This window comes from Microcaecilia unicolor, chromosome 1 (assembly GCF_901765095.1).
Source record: "Microcaecilia unicolor chromosome 1, aMicUni1.1, whole genome shotgun sequence".
In the NCBI taxonomy this organism is placed as follows: domain Eukaryota; kingdom Metazoa; phylum Chordata; class Amphibia; order Gymnophiona; family Siphonopidae; genus Microcaecilia; species Microcaecilia unicolor.
Window position 1 is genome coordinate 9349296 of NC_044031.1, and position 19868 is coordinate 9369163.

Sequence of the window (19868 nt, forward strand, 5' to 3'; positions counted from 1 at the left end):
TCCCTTCCTTCTGCACTGGATCCTTTATGTTTATCCCACGCATGTTTGAATTCCGTTACCGTTTTCATCTCCACCACCTCCCGCGGGAGAGCATTCCAAGCATCCACTACTCTCTCCGTGAAAAAATACTTCCTGACATTCTTCTTGAGTCTGCCCCTTTGCAGAGCCATTGCTCGTCAGTGAAAAATGAACCATGAGAAATAGATCTACTTTTTGGGCTCTGACAGGCATTTGTGACCAGACTGGCCACCATTGGAGACAGGATCAAGACTCTGATGGCTGTTATATCGATGTGGGAAGACCAACAAGGAGCTTTTAAATATCAGCTTGAGTGACATCATCTGTTCTATCTGCATCTCTGGTAATCGTCAGCATGGATATGTTGTATTTTTTGCTTCGAGGGAATGTAAAGGGGTCTGTGTATTACATTTGTACCCCGCGCTTTCCCACTCATGGCAGGCTCAATGCGGCTTACATGGGGCAATGGAGGGTTAAGTGACTTGCTCAGAGTCACAAGGAGCTGCCTGTGCCGGGAATTGAATTCAGTTCCTCAGGACCAAAGTCCACCACCCTAACCACTAGGCCACTCCTCCGCACATGTAAGTGGCGCTTGGTAGTGTGGGCGTGTGGAATTGCCTTTGTTTTAAATGGAAGCCTAAATAGCCGTCTGCTAAAACAGAAATCTGCATGCAGCCATTTAATGAGTTCAAAACTGAAGCAAAAAATCAGCGTGATGCCTTCTTCCAAGGTGAACCCAATAAATGCACTCCGTGGACCTGCAGCATATACACGCGGTCCACGGAGTGAATTTCTTGGGTTCACCTTGGAAGAAGGCATCACACTGTTTTTTTTGCTTCGGTTTGAAACTTGGTTTCAATTTAAAGCCCCTGACGCAGCCCTGGTGGGCGAAACACAGTCTGTGTTGGGCAATGACTCTAGAATAAAGTTTTGAACCATATCATTGACTGATCTGCTGTGTTTGTTTCCACGTTGGATTTTGTGGATCGGTTGCCTATCTGTTTTTTGCAGCCATTTAATGCCTGAGCAGGTTCACATTTTAACGCAGCGGTAATCGGTCAGTGCGCAATTACCGCCAGACGCACCTACACCATGAACCCACGCTACAAAGTAGAAAAATGTTTTCTGACATGGAAAATGGCACACGGCAAACTTTGTGTATGCCGGACGGTAGTGCTGATTTCCACATGGCAACCCTATGACCCTTAAACTTGTTAAATTGTTCTTCTCTTACAATAACAAACCAGCAATGAGAAGCCGGTAATTATTTCTTCAAATCCTTTAAGGAATCAAAACAGCCTTATAAGTAGTGGAAAATCTAAGTCCAAAGTACTTTTTCTATTAGTTCGTCAGCCCAACATGTTTCGGCATTCAGGGGTAAAATTGTAAAATGGACAAACAAACCCCCTAAATATAAACAGAAATAACTAAGAATAAAAAACACATAGCACCCCACAGACCCCTCCCTTAAAAATATATTTAAAAAGTTTACTAAGGTGGCTTTAGGTGGATTGTTTGTCCATTTTACAATTTAATAATTACTGGCTCATCATTGCTGTTTTGTGCCTGTGATACGTTTGGATTGTAAGATTGTTTTTATATCTTTTCCTACAATAATACACAATGCTCTTTTTTTTTACTTTTAAGAAAAAGAGGACCCTAAAAACAGTAATACAGAGACACATAACTGGAAGCTCAGTGAGAAGCCTGAAGGGGAAAAGATGTTATCAGAAAGAGACAAAGAGAAAACTTCTTCCAGTTCTGACTGGGGAGAAAAGGAAAAACAAAAACCTTCACCAGGAGGCTCAGCTCTGTGTGAAAACAGTATCAGTAATCTCAAACAGGCAGGGGAAGAGGAGAGAAACCAGACGAGAGATCAAAGCTGTTCCTGTGATATTTGTCAGATATTCCTCAGCAATCATTTTGTTCTAAAATCACTTCTTAGATCTGATACTGAAGAGAGACCATCTACATGTACGGACAATGGGGGAAATGTCAGTCTAAAGAGAGAACTAGAAGGACAACAGAAAACAGTCCTAAAAGAGAAACATTTTACAGGTTCTGAATGTGGGAAAGGTTTCAATAGGAAGAAAAAGCTAATGCAACACAAGAAAACTAATAAAGAAACTACAATGTGTACATTTACAGAATATGGGAAAAGCTTTACGAACAAAGCAGACATTATAAAATATAAGAAAAACATCACTGATGAGAGAATATCTTCATGTCCTGGATGTGAGAAAAGCTCCAACAAGGAAGAAAATTTCCACCAAGGACAGAGATCAGTTTCAAGTGCAGAATGTCAGAAAAGCTTTAGTCAAGAGGAAGCAGTCATAGATCACCAAAAAGCTCAAACTGCTGGGGAACCGGACACTTTTACTAAATCTGAAAAAATATTTTGCAGGAAGGCAACACTCTCAAAATACCAGGAAATCAAGAAAAATGAGAGATTATATACTTCTGCTGACAGTGGAATAAGTGCTTGTTGGAAAGGAAACCTCACAATGCCCAAGAGACTTAATTCAGTATTGAAACCATTTACCTCTACTATGTGCAGTAAAAGCTTCACTACAGACAGTCTCCGAGACCACCCAAAAACTGACACTGGAATGAACCCATTTACTTGTACTGAGTGTAATAAAAGCTTCAGTCAAAAAGAACACCTCACAAAACACAAGAGAATCCACAGCATTGAGCGATTTCCATGTAATGAGTGTGGTAAAATCTTAAGTAGGAAGGAAACACTTACCTCTACTATGTGCAGTAAAAGCTTCACTACAGACAGTCTCAGAGACCACCCGAAAACTGACACTGGAATGAACCCATTTACCTGTACTGACTGTAATAAAAGCTTCAGTCAGAAAGAACACCTCACAAAACACAAGAGAATCCACAGCATTGAGCGATTTCCATGTAATGAGTGTGGTAAAAGCTTAAGTACAAAGGGAAAACTGACCATACATCAGAGAATCCACACAGGTGAGAAACCGTTTACATGTACTGAGTGTGGTAAAAGCTATACTGAGAAGAAAGCACTGACCAGACATCAGAAAATCCATACAGGTGAGAAGCCATTTACATGTACTGAGTGTAATAAAAGCTTTAGTAAAAAGGAAACACTGACCACTCACCAGAGAATGCACATAGGTGAGAAGCCGTTTACATGTACTGAGTGTGGTAAAAGCTTTTATGAGAAGAAAAGACTGACCAGTCACCAGAGAATCCACACAGGTGAGAAGCCATTTACATGTACTGAGTGTGGTAAAAGCTTTAGTATAAAGGAAACACTGACCACTCACCAGAGAATGCACATAGGTGAGAAGCCGTTTACATGTACTGAGTGTGGTAAAAGCTTTTATGAGAAGAAAACACTGACCAGTCACCAGAGAATCCACACAGGTGAGAAGCCATTTACATGTACTGACTGTGGTAAAAGCTTTAGTAAAAAGCAAATACTGACCATACACCAGAGAATCCACACAGGTGAGAAGCCATTTACATGTACTGACTGTGGTAAAGGCTTTATTGCGAAGCAAACACTGACCACACACCAGAGAATGCACACTGGTGAGAAGCCGTTTACATGTACTGAGTGTGGTAAAAGCTTTACTGAGAAGAAAAAACTGACCAAACATCAGAGACTCCACACAGGTGAGAAGCCGTTTACATGTACTGAGTGTGGTAAAAGCTTTACTGAGAAGAAAACACTGACCAGACATCAGAAAATCCATACAGGAGAGAAGCCATTTATATGTAATCAGTGTGGTAAAAGCTTTAGCATAATGGGAAGACTGACCATACACCAGACAATCCACACAGGAGAAAAGCCATTTCCATGTAGTGAGTGTGGTAAAAGCTTTAGTACAAAGGGAAAATTGATCATACACCAGAGAATCCACACAGGTGAGAAGCCGTTTACATGTATTGAGTGTGGTAAAAGCTTTACTGAAAAGACAACACTGACCAAACATCAGAGAATCCACACAGGAGAAAAGCCATTTACATGTACTGAGTGTGGTAAAAGCTTTAGTAAAAAGCAAACACTGACCATACATCAGAGAATCCACACAGGTGAGAAGCCATTTACATGTACTGAGTGTGGTAAAAGTTTTACTAAGAAGAAAACACTGACCAGACACCAGAGAATCCACACAGGTGAGGAGCCATTTACATGTACTGAGTGTGGTAAAAGCTTTAGTAAAAAGCAAACACTGACCATACATCAGAGAATGCACACAGGAGAGAAGCCGTTTACATGTACTGAATGTGGTAAAAGCTTTATTGCGAAGGAAACACTGACCACACACCAGAGAATGCACACAGGTGAGAAGCCGTTTACATGTACTGAGTGTGGTAAAAGCTTTACTGACAAGAAAAGACTGACCAGACACCAGAGGCTCCACACAGGTGGGAAACCATTTACATGTACTGACTGTGGTAAAAGCTTTAGTAAAAAGCAAACACTGACCATACACCAGAGAATCCACACAGGTGAGAAGCCATTTACATGTACTGAGTGTGGTAAAAGCTTTATTGCGAAGGAAACACTGACCACACACCAGAGAATGCACACAGGTGAGAAGCCGTTTACATGTACTGTGTGTGGTAAAAGCTTTACTGAGAAGAAAAGACTGACCAAACATCAGAGAATTCACACAGGAGAGAAGCCGTTCACATGTAGTGAGTGTTATAAAAGCTTTACTGAGAAGAAAACACTGACCATACATCAGAGAATCCACACAGGTGAGAAGCCGTTTACATGTACTGAGTGTGGTAAAAGCTTTACTGAGAAGACAAAAATGTACAAACATCAGAGAATTCACACAGTAGAAAAGCCATATAAATGTAGTGAGTGTGATAAAAGCTTTCGTAAAAAGGAAAAACTGACCACACATCAGAAAATCCATACAGGAGAGAAGCCATTTATATGTAATCAATGTGGTAAAAGCTTTAGTAAAAAGGGAACACTGACCATACACCAGAGAATCCACACAGGTGAGAAGCTATTTCCATGTCCTAAGCCCATCTAAGCTCAATCACTCTCAGACAATGGACTAGCAGATGTCCAGGCAGGAAGTCTTGTGATGTCATTGAGCATTTGACCTGTTGCCATGCTCCATCTCAAAGCCAGATGCCCAGAATTCAGCTACCCAGGAGCTTTCTAATTGGACCAAGGGCAACCACCTGACGATAAATGCCCAGTTCAGACACTTTAAAAGCAGGGGCTCTTTCTTTAGAAGGAGAGTTCTTCCTGGCTGTTCCTGATGCTCCTGTCCTAGTCGCCGCTGCCCTGAAGTGATTAAATCTAAAAGCAAGCTAGAATCTCCTGGAATCCTGACTTCTCAAGCTGAACATCACATCCACCTGAAAGAAACGGTTTCAAGCTCCATCAGACAGCAAATCTACAAAGAAACTTCCTGTTCCAGCAAGGATCTCCTGCATCACTCTCCATAGCAGCCTCCATCAATATGAGTTATCCAGCTTCATTTACAATCAAACCTGTTATTTTGTAGCATACTTCCATTGGTAAAAGATCCTCTCTAAAATTGCCTCTCTATTGTAAACTTGTTATCTTGCCTGTATTAGAAATAAACATTTTCTTTTTAAAGTTAACTATCTGGCCTTTATATTGGGAAAAGCACATGTCCTCACATGTGCAAGCTCCAAATGCTTTAAGCATAAGTACATAAGTACATAAGTAGTGCCATACTGGGAAAGACCAAAGGTCCATCTAGCCCAGCATCCTGTCACCGACAGTGGCCAATCCAGGTCAAGGGCACCTGGCACGCTCCCCAAACGTAAAAACATTCCAGACAAGTTATACCTAAAAATGAGGAATTTTTCCAGTCCATTTAATAGCGGTCTATGGACTTGTCCTTTAGGAATCTATCTAACCCCTTTTTAAACTCCGTCAAGCTAACCGCCCGTACCACGTTCTCCGGCAATGAATTCCAGAGTCTAATTACACGTTGGGTGAAGAAAAATTTTCTCCGATTCGTTTTAAATTTACCACACTGTAGCTTCAACTCATGCCCTCTAGTCCTAGTATTTTTGGATAGCGTGAACAGTCGCTTCACATCCACCCGATCCATTCCACTCATTATTTTATACACTTCTATCATATCTCCCCTCAGCCGTCTCTTCTCCAAGCTGAAAAGCCCTAGCCTTCTCAGCCTCTCTTCATAGGAAAGTCGTCCCATCCCCACTATCATTTTCGTCGCCCTTCGCTGTACCTTTTCCAATTCTACTATATCTTTTTTGAGATACGGAGACCAGTACTGAACACAATACTCCAGGTGCGGTCGCACCATGGAGCGATACAACGGCATTATAACATCCGCACACCTGGACTCCATACCCTTCCTAATAACACCCAACATTCTATTCGCTTTCCTAGCCGCAGCAGCACACTGAGCAGAAGGTTTCAGCGTATCATCGACGACGACACCCAGATCCCTTTCTTGATCCGTAACTCCTAACGCGGAACCTTGCAAGACGTAGCTATAATTCGGGTTCCTCTTACCCACATGCATCACTTTGCACTTGTCAACATTGAACTTCATCTGCCACTTGCACGCCCATTATCCCAGTCTCGCAAGGTCCTCCTGTAATCGTTCACATTCCTCCTGCGACTTGACGACCCTGAATAATTTTGTGTCATCGGCGAATTTAATTACCTCACTAGTTATTCCTAAACGTACAATGCAGGTTAATATAATTAATTCAAATTTAGTGTATTTACTTCCCTTTTCCTTACATATGCTTATCTTATTACCTTATAGGTAAGTGGGGAATAATAAAACAGAATAGAATCAAAATATATCTTAAAACTTAGAAATACACAGTGCTTTTTTTGTGCCGGTACGCAACGGTACGGCGTACCGGCACCTTTTTTTGCTAGCCCTGCGACACTCCGGGCGAGTCCTGCACTTAGGTTTTTTTTTTTAAAGACTCAGAACGCGTGAACGATGCAGCCGGCAGGGATTGAAAGAGGCTGTCTGGGCTGGCATCTGCGTCGGGGCTTCCCTCACCCTCTGCGAGTCCCGCGAAACAGGAAGTTGTAACAACGAAGGCGGGACTCGCAGAGGGTGAGGGAAGCTCCGACGCAGATGCCAGCCCAGACAGCCTCTTTCAATCGCTGCCGGCTGCATCGTTCGCACGTTCTGAGTCTTAAAAAAAAAAACCTAAGTGCAGGACTCGCCCGGAGTGTCGCGGGGGGAAGGATTGGGGAGAGAAAGAGGGAAACCAACAGAGGGAAGGATTGGGGAGAGAGAGAAAGAGGGAAACCAACAGAGGGAAGGATTGGGGAGAGAGGGAAACCAACAGAGGGACGGATTGGGGAGAGAGGGAAAGAGGGAAACCAACAGAGGGAAGGATTGGGGAGAGAGATGGAAACCAACAGAGGGAAGGATTGGGGAGAGAGGGAAACCAACAGAGGGAAGGATTGGGGAGAGAGAGGAAAACCAACAGAGGGAAGGATGGGGAGAGAGAGGGAAAAACAGATGGAAGGATTGGGGAGAGAGGGGAAAAACAGATGGAAGGATTGGGGAGAGGGGAAAAACAGATGGAAGGATGGGGAGAGAGAGGGAAAACAGATGGAAGGATGGGGAGAGAGGGGGAAAAACAGATGGAAGGATGGGGAGAGAGGGGGAAAAACAGATGGAAGGATGGGGAGAGAGAGAGGGAAAACGGAAGGATGGGGAGAGAAAGAGGGAAGACGCTGGATGGAAGAATGCAGAAAGAAATAGGGGAGACACTGGAAGGATGGGGAGAGAAAGCAGAGCTGCTGGATGGAAAAGGGGAATAGAGAAAGACTGGAGAATAAGAGGAAGGGGCATGGGGAGAACAAGGGTGAGGAAAAGATGAAAAGCCACAGGTAGATGAAGGAAATTAAAGAATGGATAGTAAGAATGAATTAAATCTGGACAGAGAGAGAGCCTGAAAAATATTGAAGAAAGCAAAGAAAAGGGAGACAAAAATGACAAATGGCACAGAAGAGTTAAGCGAAAACAAAGGAAAGCAGAATCACAGACTGGGACCAATATGGAAAGAAAAACAGTCACCAGACAACAAAGGTAGAAAAAAATCATTTTATTTTAATTTTAGTGTTTGTAATATGTCCAATTTGAGAATTTACATTGGCTGTCTTATTTTGCACTGGGTATACTGGAGCTGTAAGAGCTTACAGAGATTATTTATCATGAAAAAAAATCACGTTATTTTTTTCTCCTATAGTACTATAATATTTTCAATGATGTCTGTTTATATGCGCCATGGCTGGTATAGGGGGTGTGGTTAATGTGGGTGTGGCTATCATAGGGGTGGAGCCATATGTGGTGACCCCGCCCATAATGAGTACCGGCACCTTTTTTTCTACAAAAAAAGCACTGGAAATACAGCACATGTTGCGACCACATGCTCTGAGCGATCCCCTCTATTCTTAAACATCATTTTGGAACTGTAACATTTCCAGTAACATTTTTAATGGTGGAGAAATGTGGCCAAGGAAAAGTGTGCACAAGATAACAGTGTTCTTCTAAAAATTATATTGTTACTGAAATTGTATTTTTGCTGCCTGATAAGACAATTGAGTATCTAGTTTCATTAATTAACTTCCAGTTGGTAAAAGTGAAAAAAATCACCACATGTCTTTCTTTGCTGGATAACTCAATCTAATTCACTATCCCTGTGCCTCTATTTTCAATTTCCTGCTAGCATGTGCCTTGGTGAAAACACACTTGAATGTGTTGGAACTGGTGCCTAGCAAATCTTTAATCTTCTAACCCTCCTCTATATTCACTCCTAAACTTCCATTTTTTTGACCACTTGTTATTCAGGCACATTTTCAAGGGAAGGTCTTCATGCCAGCAACTCTTGCTGAACTCCCTGAAAGTTGTGTTTTTCCAGCTATCATTCTAAGCCTCCCTTCTTCATAAAAGGAAGCATTTTCTAATACATAAAGCCTACCCCGGCTTTCTCCCCATACCAACTTGTGGAAAGTTATCGGGTTTCATTAATTAAATTTCCAATTGATAAGGTTTTCAGGAATTCAGAATGTTATGCTGGATGGATATTTGGGCTTTGCCAGTATGGCAATATCTAAGTACTTACACGCTTATTGCGCTTACGTACTTTATAACAAAGATTTTAGCCATACTCTGGCATAAAATAAAAACAAATTTTACAGCTTCTGTTGAAGGGAATACACACACAGAGAAACATATTCTAGGGGTAGATAGCCCTACTTTGCTTAAGCAATGCATAGAATCCTCTGGCCCTAATCCTTGGACCCATAATATAACTGATGATATTTCCACCCCCTCTGATATTGAAACAAAATTTGATTTATATTCAATTAAGTCAGGAAGCAAGAGGAATTCTGCCTGTCTCTGGTTAATGTGGAACATATATAAGAAAGTCTTAAAAGAACATGCAGAATTGAATGAGAAGCTACTAACCAAAGAGAGAGAATGCATGCAGGTAGACACAGAAAAGGATTTTCTAATCACAATGGCTAGTTGCTTAAATGATCAGTTAGATTCCCTTAGAATACAGGTGCAATGGCAGGCAGCACAGGAGACTAAAATGAAGGCCCAAATTCTAGCTTTAGAAATGCAGGCCAGCCAAGTTCCAGGCCTGAAGCATTTAATCAGGGAATTAACACTGCAGATGCCCCCTATAGATGAGAATATTGATCATGTACAGGATTCACATTTGCAGGGGTCAGCCATTACGGGTCTCCCATGTGCCACTCCAGACCCAAACACAGCTACAGCCATGCCTGTCTCAGCCATGGTAACAGTATCACAGTCCACACCCCTAGCAAGAGGTTCAACTAGAACCATTAGTTCCCAGGCCCCCTCACAGCATCCAAAACCTCAGCACATATAAGCACAACCTGTTCTGCAGTCTAATTTAAATGCTCATGAAGGTAAGCCTCCAGTTAAATGTTCAGCTCCTCAACACACAGATGCACCACCTGTGCTGCATTCTGATCTAAGCTCCCATAGAAGGGAACCTCTAATAAGAGAATCAGCTCCACAGTATGTAGCTACTGAAAACCGCCAGCAAGCATGTGACATTTTGGAATCTCATGGGGAGAATATTACATATTGGGAGAACAAACCCACTAGTGTCTCCACAGAAAGGGCCTTGCAGATATTGCAGATAGCTAACAATAACAAGAGAAATTTGCCACCAGATAAACAGGAACCTATAACTGCAAGTCCTGCTGGACCAGAAACTGACATTCTGTCAGCCTTTCCTGCAATTTAATTCCTAATAAACATGAGGAGACACATCCAGCCTGGACTGGTCTTCTCCACAGCATGACCCACTCTGCAGATGGCAGTGGAATCCAGGTGCTTATTTTTAGAATAGGTTGGACAGGAATATAGAAAAAGTTTTTGCTATGAACCTTTTGATACACTGTAAGGATTTAAAATGTAGCTTCTATTGTTCTTTTGAATGTTTAAGATTTAATAATGTCTCTCTCCAATAAGTAAGTTTAATGTCTCTCTATGATTAGCTTATAATTGCATAATTTGTTTTTGATAATATTGTTTATGGATTTAGAAATGCCTTTTTCTGATGAGTGACTCCCACTGGAGTTGAAACTAAAATACTGGGTAAGAAGTTTTAAAATTGCCTCTTTCCAATAAGTAACTCCCACTTGAGCTGAAACTTAATATTGTGCTTTAATGTGAATTAACAAGATACCCTGTTTCCCCGAAAGTAAGACATTCCCCAAAAATAAGACCTAGTAGAGGTTTTCCTGAATTGCTAGATATAAGGCCTCCCCCGAAAGTAAGACCTAGCAAATTTTTATTTGAAAGCAGGGCCGCCGAGAGCCGGACAAGGCCGCCCCCCCCACCCGAGGTCACCCCCACACCCGAGGTCACCAGGCCCCCACCTCCACCCGCCCTCCGTCACTCCCGGAACTAACCTTAAACGCCTTCTTTCACCTTCGCAGCAAGCAGCAGCAGGGCAGACCTCTCCTTCCTTCCATGCCCCGCCCTTGCGGATGTTACGTCAGGTGAGGCGAGGGCGGGACACGGAAGGAAGGAGTGGCCTGCCCTGCTGCTGCTTGCTGCGAAGGTGAAAGGAGGCGTTTAAGGTTAGTTCCGGGAGCGACGGCGGGCGGGCCAACCCCAATCCAACCCCGATGTTTCCCCAAAAAATAAGACAGCCCCTGAAAATAAGACCTAGCGCATTTTGGGGGGCAAAAATTAATATAAGACAGTGTCTTATTTTCGGGGAAACACGGTATGCTTATTATTGTAGAATGAACTAACTAAAACCTGTCTGCACACTGCTTGTATACTATGGTCTAAGATTATAGAAAGGAACTGCGGAAGAAGAGAGGGATCCCCCCACCAGAACCAGCCATGTGACCTGCTAAAATTATTGTGAAAGTGTTTTTCTTTCTGTCTTTTTCAGAGATCCTGTTCTACTTATGAGATATTAATATTTTTAATGGTGCTAGTAATTAATATATATGTGGCTATCTCAGATATATTTCTGTATTTTAAAAATAAACAGATCTATGCTGTTCTACTTATGAGATAATGACCATGTATAATTGTGCTAATGCTTTGGCAATCCAAGATGGATGCCGCGTACATTGCTTTTGTGTTCTACTTGCAGGTTAAGCTCAACCCTGGATCTGGAATGGACGATCAGAGACCTAAAGACCTAATAGAGCTCTTTGTTTGTCATGTGGTCTCCATGTTTATATGTTTGTTTTATGTTATGGGGTACCCAGAGCAGACATTCATAGACCCTCCCTACTAACAGTCCTTCCATTAGTTCACATTGTACCATGTCCTTTTCCAAGAAAGAAAAAAAAAGAGAGACCATTTTCACTAGCAGGCAAGCTATAGAAAAGAATCATTCAAGCTATGGCTCACATATAATAAGTTCTACTAATTGCTATCTAAGGTTATATATTCACATGTGTATATTTGAAAATATGAACAAAGGTTTCTCTTTACATGATCTACCAGATACAGTCAGTATAGTGAATGTTTCTGATTACAGCCAGTATGCACACAATGTCTCTCCCTGGAATGAAATATTGGCTGTGTGGAAAGCACAATTAGCATATCTTTTCTAAATTCTTTACAACATTAAACGCATGGTTATTGTCTATTAATTTGCTACATTAAACACTGCTAAAGCAGATAAAAATTGTAACCTTTACCACACTCATTACACGAAAGAGTTTTTTTTTTTTTTCAGAGAGAAAGTTTCTCTCTGAAAAAAAAAAGAGTTTCTCTCTGAAAAGTATTTCATGGTACTATACCATGACTCTGTTTTTGTTTATTTGGTCAATGATTAAGTAAATATTACTGCATAGGATTGATAGGAATAATTATTTTCCTTTTGTTTATTATTATGATAATTGCATACATATGTCTTTCTTATCTAATATAATAAAACGCACCCTCAACGTTCTGAGGACAACGTTCTGTGAAGCCATGAAGCCATCTGACGTCACTCCCAGGCTGAAGGGTTTGTGGATTCGTGGTGTGAAGCCTTCAAGCCAGCCAGCCGTCTCTGCCCCGCCCTCACGTCAAACCAAACAAATCCAGAAGCGAAGCGTCAGGGAAGGAGGCGGCGCCTTGCGGAACACAGCGAAGGGAAAGCTAGACGTCGGGAGCGCCGCCTCCTTCCCTGACGCTTCGCTGCACGAACCGCCATGGAGGTAAAGTTAAAAAGAAGGAAAAAAAAAAAGGGATGCATGGATGCGAAGGGGGGGGGCATGGATGCGAAGGGGGGGGGCATGGATGCAAAGGGGGGGGAGAAGATGGCGGGCCAGGCTGGGACATGGGAGAGAGAGGAGCATGGATGCGAGGGGGGGTCATGGAAGGGAGAGAGGGGACTTGCTGGAAAAGGATGAATGGAGGCGGCAGGGGACAGAGGAGCATGGATTGGGAGGGCAGGGCTCAGGGAGAGAGGGGAATTACTGGAAATGGATGAATGGAGGGGGCAGGGGACAGAGGAGCATGGATGGGCATGGATTGGGAGGGCAGGACTCAGTGAGAGAGGGAAATTGCTGGATAGGGATGAATAGAGGGGACAGATGGGCATGGATGGATATGGATTGCAGGGCAGGCCTCAGGGAGAGAGGGCAATTGCTGGATAGGGAAAAATGGAGGGGCCAGGTGACACAGGAGCATGGATGGGCATGGATTGGAAGGGCAGGACTCAGGGAGAGGGGAATTGCTGGATAGGGATGAATGGAGGGGACAGATGGGCATGGATGGATATGGATTGCAGGGCAGGCCTCAGGCAGAGAGGGGAAATGCTGGATAGGGATGAATGGAGGGGGCAGGTGACAGAGAAACATGGATGGCCATGGATTGGGAGGGCAGGGCTCAGGGAGAGAGGGGAATTGCTGGAAAAGGATGAATGGAGGGGGCAGGGGACAGATGGCCATGGATTGGGAGGGCACGGCTCACACTCTCTCTCTCATATACAATGTCTTTCTGACTCTCACTCTCACACACTCTGTCTCACACTGTATCACATTCACTCTCTATGTGCCACACAGTCACTCACACACTCGCTTGGTCTCATACACTCACTCTCACAGAGAATCTGTGTCTCACACACACTCTCTCTCTCGCCCACATACACACACTCTCTCACACTGTGTCTCACATACACACTTGCACACACTCTCATTCTCACACACACACTCTCTCACAAACACACTCACACCCAGACTCACTCTCTCACACACTCACACTTTCACTCTGACTCTCAAACAGTCACTCTCACATACACTCTCCCAAACATACACACTCCGAGGAAAACCTTGCTAGCGCCCGTTTCATTTGTGTCAGAAACGGGTCTTTTTTACTAGTTTCTAATGAAACAGTAGTATAATAGCTCCACATTTACACTCTTGCTTATGTATTAGAACTATCTGGCCTTTTATCACTGCTGTGAATACCTCAGGTAGCCTCTGAGATAGAGAATATAGGGAAACCTTCACAGTGTCAGGAAACACTCATGGAATATTTTCCTTGGAATGTCAAACGCTGAGAATAGTGACTGAATAGATTGTTCCACCCCATTGCGGTGGTATAAATTGGTCATATGCTCACTCTCATGCTATTGATTTGGCTAGCATACTGGGTAAGGTATCCTGTGGCACAAACATGGGAGCAGCCTATGCCCCTGAACAGGTGACAAAAAAGAGCTGGTCTCTGGGGCGTGGCAAGATGACACTTGTGTGGCTGAAGTCATATAAAGTGTACTTGCAAGCCTATTTTAAACCAGAGCAAAAGCCAGACTCTGCCACCTGACTGAATAGAAGCCTAATGGGACAGATGCCAGAAGACCACAGAAAACTTAACCTAGCAGCCTAAATGTAAGTCATGAGCAAACAAAGGTATTAATAATGAATCATTTGTTTATAATAATAGTCACAATTCCTATTAGCTGACATGTTCCAAGGTTCAATATCCACTATTCAGAAACTCATTTCTCCCAATACACCCATGTAAATAGTCCAATATCTTTGCTATTGTTTTATTTGAATTCTGCTTGATGTTAGTGTTGAGATTGTAACTTTTTACTGCTATTGTTATAGTTATTTGTGATTCTCCGTTCCAATATTGTGTAAATATTGTCTCTAAGAATCAAGAGAGGGAAATATGTAGCATGATATAAGTTTAATTGTGAGAGTTATTAATTTTGCTGGATCAGATCTAAATCATATAAAATATACAGCTTCAAAGACACAACTTCCCCCCTTTTCCTCTGGAAAACTACTAGCTCGGTGGTTACCTAAGCCCATCAACACCTATCCAAAGAATCAATCACAGAGACTACAGTAACAAAAGACAGTGAAACTCCACCTATTACTCAGACTCAGAAGCCCATCTATCAGACAAAAGAAGCTCAATCACCCTCAGATAATGGACCAGCAGATGTTCCTTTCAAAAGACAGCTATCTCAGAGACTTCAGTAACAAAAGACTACACCTCCACCTATTTTCAGACAAAGACTAAGCCCATCTAAGCTCAGTCACTCTCAGACAATGGACTAGCAGATGTCCAGGCAGGAAGTCTTGTGATGTCATTGAGAATGTGACCTGTTGCCATGCTCCATCTCAAAGCCAGATGCCCAGAATTCAGCTACCCAGGAGCTTTCTAATTGGACCAAGGGCAACCACCTGACGATAAATGCCCAGTTCAGACACTTTAAAAGCAGGGGCTCTTTCTTTAGAAGGAGAGTTCTTCCTGGCTGTTCCTGATGCTCCTGTCCTAGTCGCCGCTGCCCTGAAGTGATTAAATCTAAAAGCAAGCTAGAATCTTCTGGAATCCTGACTTCTCAAGCTGGACATCACATCCACCTGAAAGAAACGGCTTCAAGCTCCATCAGACAGCAAATCTACAAAGAAACTTCCTGTTCCAGCAAGGATCTCCTGCATCACTCTCCATAGCAGCCTCCATCAATGTGAGTTATCCAGCTTCATTTACAATCAAACCTGTTATTTTGTAGCATACTTCCATTGGTAAAAGATCCTCTCTAAAATTGCCTCTCTATTGTAAACTTGTTATCTTGCCTGTATTAGAAATAAACATTTTCTTTTTAAAGTTAACTATCTGGCCTTTATATTGGGAAAAGCACATGTGCAAGCTCCAAATGCTTTAAGCACATGTTCTTAAACGTACCCGAAGTGGTGAACTGGATTAGGAACTGGTTGACGGGCAGACGCCAGAGGGTGGTGGTGAATGGAGTTTGCTCGGAGGAGGGAAAGGTGAGTAGTGGAGTGCCTCAGAGATCGGTGCTGGGGCCGATTCTGTTCAATATATTTGTGAGTGACATTGCATTCCAAGCATCCACTACTCTCTCCGTGAAAAAATACTTCCTGACATTTTTCTTGAGTTTGCCCCCCTTCAATCTCATTTCATGTCCTCTCGTTCTACCACCTTCCCATCTCCGGAAAAGATTCGTTTGCGGATTAATACCTTTCAAATATTTGAACGTCTGTACCATATCACCCCTGTTTCTCCTTTCCTCCAGAGTATACATGTTTAGTTCAGCAAGTCTCTCCTCATATGTCTTGTAACGCAAATCCCATACCATTCTCGTAGCTTTTCTTTGCACCGCTTCAATTCTTTTTACATCCTTAACAAGATATGGCCTCCAAAACTGAACACAATACTCCAGGTGGGGCCTCACCAACGACTTATACAGGGGCATCAACACCCCCTTTCTTCTGCTGGTCACACCTCTCTTTATACAGCCTAACAACCTTCTAGCTACTGCCACCACCTTGTCACACTGTTTCATCGCCTTCAAATCCTCAGATACTATCACCCCAAGATCCCTCTCTCCGCCCGTACCTATCAGACTCTCCCCGCCTAACACATACATCTCCCGTGGATTTCTACTTCATAAGTGAATCACTTTGCATTTCTTGGCATTGAATTTTAATTGCCAAACCTTAGACCATTCTTCTAGCTTCCTTATGTCCTTTTTCATGTTTTCCACTCCCTCCGGGGTGTCCACTCTGTTACAGATCTTAGTATCATCCGCAAATAGGCAAACTTTACCTTCTAACCCTTCGGCAATGTCACTCACAAATATATTGAACAGAATCGGCCCCAGCACCGATCCTTGAAGCACTCCACTACTTACCTTTCGCTCCTCCGAGCGAATTCCATTCACCACCACCCTCTGGCGTCTGTCCGTCAACCAGTTCCTAATCCAGTTCACCACTTCGGGTCCTATCTTCAGCCCCTCCAGTTTATTTAAGAGCCTCCTGTGGGGAATCGTGTCAAAAGCTTTGCTGAAATCTAAGTAGATTACTTCCATAGCTCGTCCTTGATTCAATTCTCCTGTCACCCAATCAAAGAACTCAATGAGGTTCGTTTGGCACGATTTCCCTTTGGTAAATCCATGCTGTCTTGGATCTTGCAACTTATTGGCTTCCAGGAAATTCACTATCCTTTCCTTCAGCATCGCTTCCATTACTTTTCCAATAACCGAAGTGAGGCTTACCGGCCTGTAGTTTCCAGCTTCTTCCCTATCACCACTTTTGTGAAGTGGGACCACATCCGCCGATCTCCAATCCCTCGGAACCTCTCCCGTCTCCAAGGATTTATTAAACAAATCTTTAAGAGGACCCGCCAGAACCTCTCTGAGCTCCCTCAATATCCTAGGGTGGATCCCATCCGGCCCCATGGCTTTGTCCACCTTTAGCTTTTCAAGTTGTTCATACACACTCTCTTCCGTGAACGGTGCTCTATCCACTTCAATCTCATTTGTACTTTTTGCAGTCCATCGCGGTCCTTCTCCAGGATTTTCTTCTGTGAAAACAGGGACCAGATGACTTGCTCAGGGGGTGGGGGTGGGGTGGTAAGGTGAAGCTTTAGTTTCAGCTGAAAAGCAATTTGCAATTTCTGCTAAAACCGAACCTAAAAAGGATGCTTGGGTGAATAGGGAGAGGAATGCTCTGTAGGAAAAAGTTGGTTATGATGGCCCTGTATAAGACTCTGGAGAGACCTCATTTAGAATATTGTGTACAATTCTGGAGATCACATCTTCAAAAAGAAACAGGATAGAGTCGGTCCAGACAGAAGCTATTAAAATGGTTGGTTGTCTTCATCATAAAGTGTATAGGAACAGACAAATATCTCAATATGTTTACTTTGGAGGAACGGCAGGAGAGGGGAGATATAATAGACATTTAAATACCTACATGGCATAAATGCACAGGAGATGAGTCTTTCAATTGAAAGGAAGCTCTGGAATAAGGGGACATAGGATGAAGGTGAAAGGGGATAGACTCAGAAGTAACCTGAGGCAATACTTCTTCATGGGAAGGGTGAATTCATGGAAAAGCCTCCCGGTAGAAGTGGTCAAGACTAAAACAGTATCCGAATTTAAGAGAGCTTGGGACAAGTACATAAGATCTCTAGGGGAGAGTGATAGGAAGAAAGAGGAAGGGAAGGGAATGGGACTTGATATATCGCCTTTCTGTGGTTTTTGCAACTACATTCAAAGCGGTTTACATAGTATATACAGGTACTTATTTGTACCTAGGGCAATGGTGGTTAACTTAGCGGGGTTTAAAAAAGGTTTGAACGGCTTCCTAAAGAAAAAGTCCATAGACCATTATTAAATGGACTTGGGGAAAATCCACTAAGCAGTATAGAATGTTTTGTACTTCTTTGGGATCTTGCCAGGTATTTGTGACCTGGATTGGCCACTGTTACAAACAGGATGTTGGGCTTGATGGGCCTTTAGTCTTTCCCAGTATGGCAATACTTATATACTAATGGAGGGTTAAGTGACTTGCCCAGGGCCACAAGGAGCTTCAGTGGGAATCTAACCCAGTTGTCCTAGTTGTGACAAAAGCTACAATCAGGAAGAAAACGTCATAAGAAATGCAAAATCCCACACAGAAGAGATGCTAGTTTCAAGTACTGAATGCAAGAAAAAAGATCAACCATGGAGAAGCATTCACAGATCAAAAAACACCTCAGACTGGTAAAGAATCAGTGACCTCTCATAATACCAGAAAGTTCAGAAAAATAAGAGACTGTGTACTTCTGCTGATAGTGGTGCAAGTGCTTGCTGAAAAAGAAACCTCACCAGACACCAGAGAATCCACACAGGAGTGATTGAAGGGGGGCAGGCTTCCTGACATTTTTCTTGAGTCTGCCTCCCTTCAATCTCATTTCATGTCCTCTAGTTCTACCGCCTTCCCATCTTCAGAAAACATTCATTTGCGGAATTAATACCTTTCAAATATTTGAACGTCTGTATCATATCACCCCTGTTTCTCCTTTCCTCCAGGGTATACATGTTCAGGCCAGCAAGTCATATGTCTTGTAACACAAATCCCATACCTTTTTTGTAGCTTTTCTTTGCAATGCTTTAGGTTGAAGAGGTACATGAAAAAGCACCAGAAAATCCACACTGGATTGAAGCCTTTTACATGTACTGAGTGTGGTAAAAGCTTTACTGTGAAAGGAACACTCAGAAGACAGTGGCAAATTCACACAGGAATGAAACCATTTATCTGCACTGACTCTAATAAAAGCTTCAGTCATACAACAAACCTCACAAAACACCAGAGAATTCACACAGGAGTGTAGCCATTTACATGTGCTGAATGTGGTAAGAGCTTAATTGACAGTGAAACACTCACCATGCACCAGAGAATCCATTCGGGAGTGAAACAATTTCTATGCACTGACTGTGGAAAAAGCTTCACAAAGAAAAACATGATAATACACCAGAGAATCCACACTGGAGTGAAGCCTTTTACATGTACTGAGTGTGGTAATAGCTTTACTGTGAAAGGAGCACTCAGAAGACACTGGAGAATCTACACAGGCATCAAACCATTTATTTGCACTGAGTGTAGTAAAAGCTTCACTCATAAAACGAGCCTCATGAAACACCAGAGAATTCACACAGGAATGAAACCATTTATTTGCACTGAGTGTAATTGACGCTTCACTCAGAAGGTAAACCTTACAATACACCAGAGAATCCACGCAGGAGTGAAGCCATTTAGATACTCTGAGTGTGGTATGACCTTCAATGACAAGGAAACACTCACTACGTACCAGAGTAGCCATTCGGGAGTAAAACCTTTTCCATGTACTGAGCGTGGCAAATGCTTCAGGTTGAAGAAATACATGATAATGCACCAGGGAATACACACAAGCCATTTACATGCACTGAGTGTGGTACAAGTTTCACTGAGAAAGGAACACATATAAGACACTGGAGAATCCACACTGAAATTAAACCAATTACCTGCACTGAGTGTAGTAAAAACTTCAGTCAGAAGGTACACCTAACAAAACACCAGA

The 19868-nt window shown here is 42.7% G+C and overlaps 1 protein-coding gene across 1 annotated transcript in view; it reads left to right on the forward strand.

Annotated features, from left to right (window-relative positions):
• The window catches only part of LOC115460730 (zinc finger protein 721-like), a 30622-nt gene extending 11120 nt beyond the window's left edge, over positions 1 to 19502 (forward strand). Inside the window, exons 2-3 of the mRNA XM_030190488.1 lie at positions 2940 to 5013; positions 19468 to 19502. Of these exons, the coding sequence (XP_030046348.1) occupies positions 2940 to 5013; positions 19468 to 19502 (2109 nt within the window). The remainder of the gene's footprint in view (positions 1 to 2939; positions 5014 to 19467) is intronic.
• Positions 19503 to 19868: the final 366 nt, after the last annotated feature.